We start from the raw sequence: 11,478 nt of genomic DNA on the forward strand, positions 1-11,478 counted from the left end.
AAACGTTGGTTTGTATTAAAAACATACTTCCGTGCATTTTTTTATGGTTTGTATTAACCAATTACACTAGCCCCTCTCCTCACGTTCGGTCTGTGGAATCGATTCGTCAGTATTTGATGTGGTTTATGAAATATATCCAGCGGTAATGTTAGGTGACTCACCCTGTATACTGCATACTGTCATTTCTTGTTAACAAAATTAGCTTATTCCCAAGAATAAACAGCTGTCACTCGATTAACACTCGGCAGAAACCAAACCTGCATTTTTATCGGACTTCCTTAACTCTTGTGCGAATACACTCCTGGAAATGGAAAAAAGAACACATTGACACCGGTGTGTCAGACCCACCATACTTGCTCCGGACACTGCGAGAGGGCTGTACAAGCAATGATCACACGCACGGCACAGCGGACACACCAGGAACCGCGGTGTTGGCCGTCGAATGGCGCTAGCTGCGCAGCATTTGTGCACCGCCGCCGTCAGTGTCAGCCAGTTTGCCATGGCATACGGAGCTCCATCGCAGTCTTTAACACTGGTAGCATGCCGCGACAGCGTGGACGTGAACCGTATGTGCAGTTGACGGACTTTGAGCGAGGGCGTATAGTGGGCATGCGGGAGGCCGGGTGGACGTACCGCCGAATGGCTCAACATGTGGGGCGTGAGGTCTCCACAGTACATCGATGTTGTCGCCAGTGGTCGGCGGAAGGTGCACGTGCCCGTCGACCTGGGACCGGACCGCAGCGACGCACGGATGCACGCCAAGACCGTAGGATCCTACGCAGTGCCGTAGGGGACCGCACCGCCACTTCCCAGCAAATTAGAGACACTGTTGCTCCTGGGGTATCGGCGAGGACCATTCGCAACCGTCTCCATGAAGCTGGGCTACGGTCCCGCACACCGTTAGGCCGTCTTCCGCTCACGCCCCAACATCGTGCAGCCCGCCTCCAGTGGTGTCGCGACAGGCGTGAATGGAGGGACGAATGGAGACATGTTGTCTTCAGCGATGAGAGTCGCTTCTGCCTTGGTGCCAATGATGGTCGTATGCGTGTTTGGCGCCGTGCGGGTGAGCGCCACAATCAGGACTGCGTACGACCGAGGCACACAGGGCCAACACCCGGCATCATGGTGTGGGGAGCGATCTCCCACACTGGCCGTACACCACTGGTGATCGTCGAGGGGACACTGAATAGTGCACGGTACATCCAAACCGTCATCGAACCCATCGTTCTACCATTCCTAGACCGGCAAGGGAACTTGCTGTTCCAACAGGACAATGCACGTCCGCATGTATCCCGTGCCACCCAACGTGCTCTAGAAGGTGTAAGTCAACTACCCTGGCCAGCAAGATCTCCGGATCTGTCCCCCATTGAGCATGTTTGGGACTGGATGAAGCGTCGTCTCACGCGGTCTGCACGTCCAGCACGAACGCTGGTCCAACTGAGGCGCCAGGTGGAAATGGAATGGCAAGCCGTTCCACAGGACTACATCCAGCATCTCTACGATCGTCTCCATGGGAGAATAGCAGCCTGCATTGCTGCGAAAGGTGGATATACACTGTACTAGTGCCGACATTGTGCATGCTCTGTTGCCTGTGTCTATGTGCCTGTGGTTCTGTCAGTGTGATCATGTGATGTATCTGACCCCAGGAATGTGTCAATAAAGTTTCCCCTTCCTGGGACAATGAATTCACGGTGTTCTTATTTCAATTTCCAGGAGTGTAGATGTGCAGTATACTGCTGCATCCATTTTCAGTAAGCTAACACTCGAATTAAAAAATCTTAGCAGTAATCCACGCGCTTTCAAATCGAAATTGAAGAGTTTCCTCATGGGTCACTCCCTCTATTCTATCGTAGAGTTCCTTGAAAAATTAAGCTGATTCTTATTGTATTGTTGATGGCGTTTACTTAAACTTATGGACTGACATTTTTCGTGTTCATAAACATTTATTTTTATCTGTTATTACTTTTATGTTGTTATTTTTATGTACTGACACGTTCCATGACCGTGGAGATGTGCTCCTCAATTTGGTCCTACGGAACTTGACGTGTAAATAAATAAATACTGTTGCTTGAAGTAATTTAGCTCAACAACTCAAATCCTTATTGGGGTTGGTCGAACTATGGATAAATTGACCATCTCCAGACTTAAGCAGTGCAAAAATTCACTCCATGTTTTCAGAATCGTTAATCAATATTTACTGCAAGCATTTGAAAACGTCTTAGTAATGGAGGTACGAGATAGGAAGCAGGCACGACTGTTGTGATATTGTGCCACATCCCTCGATACAGAGAAGCCGTTGAAAGGTAACGTTGTATGCTGCTAAGAAACAGGCGGTGGTGGAGATGCAAAATCTGCAGCGGTAAAATGATAGGGAAGGCAACTGCCGCGGAAGCAAGAATTCCAGTAACGTACTCATATTTTGGTGTTTTATTTTCAGAAACTCTTCGCAAGTATCCGCCTCTGCCGATGCTGAACCGAGTTGTGACACAAGAGTACACCGTGCCAGACAGGCAGTGGGTGCTGGAAAAGGGCACCATGGTCCTGATACCAGTGCTGGCCGTTCACAATGATCCACAGCACTATCCTGATCCACAGCGATTCGACCCGGAACGCTTCTCAGAAGAGGAGAAGAGCAAAAGGCACCCTTTTGCGTACCTGCCTTTCGGTGATGGACCACGGGTTTGCATTGGTACGTGGCTGTCTTGAATGCTAACACCATCATTACACGTACCACGTAATAATAAACGTGCTTTCTGCATCGTTTTGCCAGAACATTACTGGTGGCGTGTAGGTCTTCGACAAGTACTAACCATAGTCACTAAAAGATGTTTCCTTCTTTTTTGTTCATTACTGGTGGCGTGTAGGTCTTCGACAAGTACTAACCATAGTCACTAAAAGATGTTTCCTTCTTTTTTGTTCATACCTTTTACGCCAAACATTCTCGATTGTGATACGTGTTGTAATATTTATGCGTCCGTAATATTGTCCTCTCTACTGCTGTTTCCAGTAAAAAAAAAAAAAAAAAAAAAAAAAAAAAAAAAAAAAAAAAAAAAAAAAAAAAAAAAAAAAAAAAAAACCAGTTTATGAGTGCCTTAGCTTACTTGCCACGAAATTGTCTGTTAGTCTGGTAGTATTTTCCGTGCGATTCTTCCACGTTTATTTATTTCCAGTACTTAATTAACTCGTTCTGTATCTAACCATGTATTACATATGAACGTTCTCTTGTTTTCTCATGGTCCCATTTCCATTTCCATGTACCCCTCTCATGGTTTTGTTTCTTTTCTTTTTTCCAAATTACTCTTTTTTCAATGAGTGACCCCTTACATGTGTTGCTTTGCTCTTAAAACAGTTGTACTGTTATTTTTTGTAACATGCCTCGAATGAGTAAAGCAGATATGTAGCATTCAAGTAAAGGAACCATCTACAGGAAACCATTTGATGTGACCATTAAACTGTTGATTTGACGGTTAAGCTGTTCAGTTTAACATTTGTAAGTGACGTAATGCCAGTTATCAGAGCGAAGAAAATCTCAATGCAGCTGCCGGCCCCTGTGGCCGAGCAGTTCTAGGCGTTTCAGTCTGGATCCGCGCTGCTGTTACGGTCGCATGTTAGAATCCTGTCTCGGGCATGGATGTGTGTGACAGTAGTAATTATATTAAGATAGTAAGGCACACCACTTTTTTTTTTTAAATCAATTTTACGGTTGCAGTAAAGTGTGGCTGAGCAGGCAGCCATATTATGATGCAATACTTTGCTTGGGTTATTGATTGTTGCTCCCTACAAAAGGAAGTGTGACATATTTTCTGCTGCTTTCTACAGACTTTTGTGTTGACTGCATAGGTGTCTGGTGTGGAGCTTTGTTGTCTGCTGTTTTTTGGATTTTTTGTGATAATTTATCAATCATGTGAGGGTTATATCCATTATTTAGAGCTACAGCTTTGATCATATTGTTTTCTTTATGTTGTTCAACTGGTTCCAGTGGAATTTTATGCAGGAGATTAATCATGGATCTGAAGTATGCCATCTTATGTTGGTATGGACGGCAAGATGAGCTTTTGATGCACACATCTGTGGCTGTTTGCTTTCTGCAAATTTCAAAGTAATGTTTCTGGTTTTTGCTTGAAATTTTTAAATCTAAGAAACTGATGGTGTTATTGGATTCATGTTCAACAGTGAATTGGATGTTATTTTGCATGCTGCTCAGCTTGGTCGCTAGTATTTCAATTTCTTCATTAGTGTCATCAAAAAGAATGATTGTACCATCTACATACCTTTTATAGTAGATTATTTTGCTGCTGATGTGATTGTTAGTTTTGAAAAATGTGTGCTCTAAGTGCTTAATGTAAATGTCTGCTAACTTCCCAGCTAGGCTGCTACCCATTGCCAACCCATCATTCTGTTTGTAAATTTTGTTATTAAACCTGGAGTAATTGTATGACAGCACCAATGTTAGTAACTCAATGAGCTCATAGATTTCTGCCATATTCAGTTTCCTATGTCTAAGCAGATTGTTCTTGATTATATTTATGGTGTCCTGTATAGGGATGTTAATATAGAGATTTACAATGTCAAGCGATGCAAATCTGGTTGTTGGTGGAATGTGCACATTTTTAATTTTGTCAATGAGCTCATATGTGTTCCTAATGGAGTAGTTGGTTTTAAAAGTATAATGAGCATTTAGAAGAGCTAGCAGTCTGTAATTTAATCTATATGAAGGGCTGTTCCTAGAGTTAACAATAGGCCTGATTGGACAATGCTTTTTATGTATCATAGGCTGTGACTAAATGCGAGGGGCAATGGGGTTCATAGCAATGCAGTAATGCACTTCCCACTTAGGAGGAAATTACATTTCTTAAGAGTTTTCCTAAGTTTGGCTTAAAATTTAGAAGTGAGATCAAAGTCTAATTCGATTATGTTATTACTACTGAAAAATTCCATGGTTTTGTCAACATATTCATTTTCATGCATTACAACTGCACAGTTACCTTCGTCTGCCTTCACTGTTAGAGCTTTACAGTTAAAAAGTTAGGAGTTGATACAATTCAGTGTCTTTTGGTCACTGTTTTGGTGTGAAGTATTTTTTAGGTGTCTTGTAATTATTTTATTGGCTTTGAAGGCTATTGCATTGGTTTCACTGGGATTTAATTGTGCAGAATCACATGCAAGCTCAGTTGATGCAATAAGGCTTTTAAGGTTATTGCCATTAAGATACAGTTCTATGTTGTGCTTAAGACCTTTGTTTATAATAATCCAAACAAAGTGTTACATCATAATATGGCTGCCTGTTCAGTCACATATTACTGCAACTGTAAAATTGATTTAAAAAAAAAGTGGTGTGGCACACTATATTAATATAATTACTGCCGTCACATTATTCATGTACCTCATGTATGTGTTGTTGCCTGTTTATGGCATTGTATTTACAGAATACCATATAAGTAACATTCATACAACTGGCAACCACATTTTCCCAATTGCACGGTATAAAAAGCCTTCTGGAAATCTAAAAATATGGAACCAATTTGGCATCCTCTGTCGATAGCACTCATTACTTTGTCAGAATAAAGTACTTATTGTGTTTCACAAGAACGACATTTCTGAATCCGTTTTGACTGTTTGTCAATATATCGTTTCCTTCGAGTTAAAACTTAATGTTCGAACGCAGTATACGTTCCAAAGTCCTTTTGCAAATCGACTTTAACGATATATGCCTGCGGATTACTCCTATTTCCTTTGTTGGGTATTTTGTGACTCGTGCAACTTTCCAGTCTTTAGATACGGATCTTTCATCGAGCAAGCTGTTGTACTCGATTGCTAAATAAGGATCTATTGTATCAGCATAGTCTGAAAGGAACCTTATTCGTATACAATCTTGACCGGTACTGTTTTAAGCTGCTTCGCTACACCGAGGGTGTCTGCTTGTAAGTTACTCATGGTGGCAATTGTTCTTGATTCGAATTCTGGAATATTTAATTCGTCTTCTTTTATGAAAGAATTTGGGAAAACTGTTTAGTAACCCTGCTTTAGTGGCGCCGTCATCAATAACATTCCTATTTTTATAGCGCAGCGAAGGTCCTGATTGCGTCTTATCACTAATGAGGGTGGTCTGCCAAATTTAGAGACAGAGTTCCGTTATAGAAACTATTAAAAGTACCTCGCATTGAAGTTCGCTCTAAATTTAGAGCTTCTGTAAAACTTCGCCAATCTTCGGGGTTTTGTGTTCTTTTAAAACTGGCATGATGTTTTCGTTGCTTCTGCAACAGTGCTCTGACATGTTTTGTGTGCCATGGGGAATCGGTACCATCTGTTATTAGCTTATGTGGTATACAGATGTCTCTCAGTTGCCGTCGATACTGTTTCTTTCAATTCAAACCACATCCAGCCTATGCTTACGTTTTTAGATTGGAAGGAGTGGAGACTGCCTCCTAACGTCAAGCCAGTTGTTATCTGTTTTTTTTAAATAAATGTATTTTGCTTTTATTTTTGGTGAGTTTGGATGTTATAGTATTCAGTCTCGTTACAACAACCTTGTGCTCGCTAATCCTCGTATTTGTGAAAATGTTCCGTATTAGTTGAAAATTATTTGTTGCTAAGAGGTGAAGAATGTTTTTTCAAACCATTTACCCTCTGGGTGGACTCCTGAACTTACAGTTGAAAATAATTTTCTGAGAGCGCATTCAGTAAGGTTTCGGACGACGTGTTATGCCTACCACCGACTTTAAACATGTATTTTTGCCAATATATCGACGGTAGCTCGAAGTCACGACCAATTATAATGGTGTGAGTGGGGTATGTATTGGAAATCAAACCCAAGCTTTCTCTGAACTGTTCAACAACCTATTATCTGAATTGGAGGTCGGTAAAATGAACCAATTTTTTATATTAATTTATTCTGGTTTTGAAGAACACTTATACCCATACTAATTCACAGGAACTATCTACTCCAATTTCACTACAAGGAAAACTACTTCTGACTGCGATCAACGCTCCACCATCAACTGACCAACTGTATTTATTCTATAGTATCTGAACACTGTTAGATTCTTTGCAAAAATTTCGGCTGAACGTATTTCTGGCTTAACCCAGCTTTCTGTACCTATAACGATCTGAGCTTTAGTGCTTTCTATTAACGCTTGGAGCTCTGTTTTTTTTTTTCCAACACACCTACGAAAGTTTGCAACTACAATACCGACTGTTGCTACCCGACCTTACTGTGTTTGCCTCTCACCCCTTTGTACTGACGCTCTTTCTGCGTGTAACCTAAAACACCGCCCAGTCCCCTCCACAAAGTAGGTACTAAAGGTGTTGATTAAATTTTAGTGGGTCTATTCCGGACATCATGTTAAAGTGTGGAGTAACGTATATAGAACGAATTTTATTGTCTGAAACGGGAGAAATTACATTTGCTTTTCAAAAAAAAATAATTGTTTCGTTTCAGAAGAAAAGAAGAGTAGATGAACAGGAAACTTACCACATAATTAGCACAGCGTAACATGCCTGAAAATATTCTAGCAATGAAATACTTCAATGAGGAATGCAGAGACAATTGGAAGCAGATTAGGACAGGTTTCAGATTAGTTCACTGGGCATCAGCATAAGTGACATATTTCTGAAAGACAAGGAATCATATATCATATTAATAGATTTGGTAAAGGGTGTTGATGACGTGAAATACAACGTTTCCCAGTTTTAAACAATGTGGTGCCAATTATAGAGTATTAGGGGCTTTAATCACTAATGCCTATTCATGACAATCGTGTTTCCCGACGGCAGTGGCATTTTTAAACAAGATCATGCGCCATGCCACTAGGCCAGATGTGTGATGGAGTGGTTCGAGGAACAAAGTTGAGAGTTCCAGTTGTTGTGTTAGGCCACTCACTTGCCAGATCTGAACCAAATCGAACACATCGGGGATGTGATTGAGCGTGGCGTCAGAGCTCATCGCCCCCCCTCACTGGAATTTACGGGGATTAGATGACTTGTGTGCAGATGTCTCTCCAGCGACCTACCAGGCCTCGTTGCTTCCGTACCACGACGCGTTGCCTATGTTATTCGTGCCACAGGTGCAGATACCGGCGATTGGGTAGGTGGTCATAATATTCTGGCAGATCAGTGTATAATGCTGTACTTATTTTGAAGTGAAGAGGGTAGATGGCAAGGATTACAGAACTTCGCAAACCAATCTTGGAGTGCACCATCAAAACAAGAACAGTCTATCCTCACTCATTTGATAAAAAAACGATTTATTTATTGGGTTTGTGCATAAATTCGAAGCGTTTTTCCGCACGTTTTAACAGACACAACAGATAGACATAACAGAGATTTTAGTTATCAATAATATATTCTCTTTCACTATTTACAACATTCCGCCAACGCTGGGCTTTTCCTTCCGAAAAAGAAGTTTCTTGAAGGTTGTACGACAGAGGGCGGGAAAGTAAAGACCTGAGGGCGCAAGATCAGGTGAATATGGTGGATGCGCAATGATTTTTCACACTTCTCCTTAGAGTGTTTTTTTGTCCTGCAGAATGCGGGCGGGCGTTATCGTAGAGTAGCATAACTTCACGCTATTTTTCCTGGTCGTTGTTCATGGAGTGCGTCTGCTGCAAGACGTATCAGTTGTTGACAATAAGTGTGAGGATTGATGGCTACACCTAAGGGAAGCAATTCGTAGTACGCAACACCGTCGCTGTTCCACCAGATGCGCAACGTTATCTTTTGTGGATGCTCGCGTGTCTTTGCTCGGGGAGTTGCTGCTTTGTTCGTGCTCAACCATCCCTTTCTTTTCTTTATGTACCATAAAAACAACATTTCTCGTTACCAGTGATGACACAGGTTAGGAATAGGCGGTATTGTTCACGAGCCAGTTGACGACGAATATGCAGAGGTGCACATATACATATACATATGCAGTACCCTCCCCAATGTACGCAGATGTCGCACGATGTTTGAATGATCACATTTCATAGCATTTACCATTTACAGAGTACACTGATGTGGATATCGTGCACTAATGCGTTTAAACGACCTTCATCAAACCCCAAAGGTCTTCCTAACGTTAAAATGATTCTTCTTAAAATGAGAAAACCATTTTCCTGGCGTGCTCTGTCCAATGGTATTAGTCCCAAACAAACCACAAATGTTTCTGGCTGCCTCCGCTGCTGTCGCCCCTCTATTGAACTCAAACAGGAGAATATGTCTGAAATGTTCCTATTTCTCAACTTAGCACTTCATTTTCTAGCGTCCGCAGCTGTACTCACTATCTACAAATGACAATATCAGAAAATGTAAACTCAGATAGCAACAGTGAACTGCAAATAAAAGAAGACAATCGACGAATAAACTCATAGCAACCGCTATACCACCATGCAAAAACAAAAGTGCTACGAACTTAACGCACCAACCTAATATCATGAAAGCAATTCGTGTGTCATGAAGGTTGCTCTTTCCACTGACAATTCTCCCAACTCTTCCTTACTGGTGGTGGCGTGTGCTATGTCGTCTGTGTACCACATTCTGTTTTCTTTCTCTTTTATTTATTTACTTGGTTTTTGAAGAAATATCCAAGAAACTCCAGGCACGAGAAAGGCGATGTGTATTACCGAAAGGTTTACGCTTACTATTCCGAGTCCTCAGAACACGGCAACTGAAGGAGCATATTACCTACTCACAGTTATCTTACGCATAATGACTGTAATAACCCTGTAGACAACAGCGTTTACTGAAAAGTACTGTCCTCCCAGCACATCATTCGTGGATGGATTAGAAGAGAAGCAAAAATTATAAAGCTACAGCATTTGCCTTTCTCACACACCGTAGTTAGGTTTGCTGCCTCTTCCGGGATTAAGAAAAGCAAAGTTGGAAAAAATTGCACAACTTTTATAAATTTAGTCCCATTTCAGAGTTCAAATGACTTTTCAATCTAAAATCCAGTATACAATAGTGTGTGTGTATGTGTGTGTGTGTGTGTGCATGTCGGAACGGAATGTTAAAGGGGAAAAAAACAGTGTGAGGGACGGAAAGACTACGATGGATGCTGCGAACGCTACGCTAACTGAGACATAAGCAACTAACATATTGTTTATATATTTTTTCAGGTATGCGGTTTGGCCTCATGCAGACGAAAATGGGCCTAGCCAGTTTGCTCAGTCACTACAGTGTCGAACCCTGTGATCGTACTGTTCGGAAATTGGAGTGGACTAAACGTTCTCTCTTCCTGAATCCTGTCTCAGGAATATGGCTGCGCTACACTTCTAGGAAAAAATAAATGTAAAAGTAATTATATACATAATTCAATGTTTGCAAATGCACAGAAAAATATTTCTTTGAAAATATTTATTTTACTGCCTCTGAAGACTGCTTTTTTAAAAGTGCTGTTGCTTTTTGTGTTATAAGCTATTTTTTATCATTTCGTGTTTTAACACTCTATAAATCTCCACAAAGGACATATTACACACATTTTATAAAGAGAATAATCAAAGTATTTCATAAATATGACTGTAATTGGTGCTATTTTATATATGGAGAGAGTGATAACTTATTTTACAAGAAACAGATGGAGGAATGTTTTCTTATATATGTGAGTACTGTGTTGTGGCTGTGTAACATTCAGAAATACTAATGAACGCTGTTAGTCCTGATCATGACATTTTAGGTTGCATTACTTCTTATTGGTGATCAGTGAACCGTTTTTAAATTTTTGTTTTGCCTTTGCTTCTGTATGGATGCATTCTCACTACATGGCAGCATTATATTTGATCATGATATGTTGTCAACTGGTAGATAATATATTTCAATTAAGATTTTGGTACCTGTGAGCTTTGTATATTTTTTGTTCGTGCTTGTGTCTGGATGTATTCGCAATAAATGTCAGCATTACATTTAGACACCAAATGTTGTTAATACATATGTGATATTTTTCAGTAATACATTTTGTAACTCTGAGCTTTGCATTCTTTCTGTAATAAACATATTTTTATATTCATCTATAGAATTTGATACAATCATTTTTCACAGCAAAATTCACATGAGTTTAGAAAATACTACATTCAGTGTACATTTGCAGCATCATTCTCACTGTATCAGTGACCAATGTAATACTATTGCTTTGAAATAACGTTCCCTACAGAAATTTTGTCAACGTGGTTTGATGGCCAGAGAAGTATGTTGCAGAATAAAGTGTGTGTTGAATTATAGTGTTACTACTGTTAGTGCAAAACTGGTTCTCAGGGTCTGTAATATATCATGGAATATTTGACTAAAATTACAACTGAATTTAAAAGCAGAAACGTCAGATATCAGTCTCCTATGACAAGAGACCATTCATATGGCAGAGTTTCATCAGTTCTCACAGCTTAGGCCGACCTCTACTCCACTCTAGAACTTAATCTCTCACTGGAGACTTCCGTGAACACTTTATGTGAGACTAGTTTTATACACAACGAAAAATTTAAAAATGCAGAGCATTTCAGTGAATCACAC

At 40.6% G+C, this 11,478-nt stretch overlaps 1 protein-coding gene across 1 annotated transcript in view; it reads left to right on the top strand.

Moving 5' to 3' along the window:
• The window catches only part of LOC126483730 (probable cytochrome P450 6a14), a 106,067-nt gene extending 95,122 nt beyond the window's left edge, over positions 1–10,945 (top strand). Inside the window, exons 6-7 of the mRNA XM_050106837.1 lie at positions 2,438–2,689; positions 10,095–10,945. Coding sequence (XP_049962794.1) covers positions 2,438–2,689; positions 10,095–10,264 — 422 coding nt within the window. The 3' untranslated portion in view covers positions 10,265–10,945. The remainder of the gene's footprint in view (positions 1–2,437; positions 2,690–10,094) is intronic.
• Positions 10,946–11,478: the final 533 nt, after the last annotated feature.

Source organism: Schistocerca serialis, chromosome 6 (assembly GCF_023864345.2).
Source record: "Schistocerca serialis cubense isolate TAMUIC-IGC-003099 chromosome 6, iqSchSeri2.2, whole genome shotgun sequence".
Taxonomy (NCBI): domain Eukaryota; kingdom Metazoa; phylum Arthropoda; class Insecta; order Orthoptera; family Acrididae; genus Schistocerca; species Schistocerca serialis.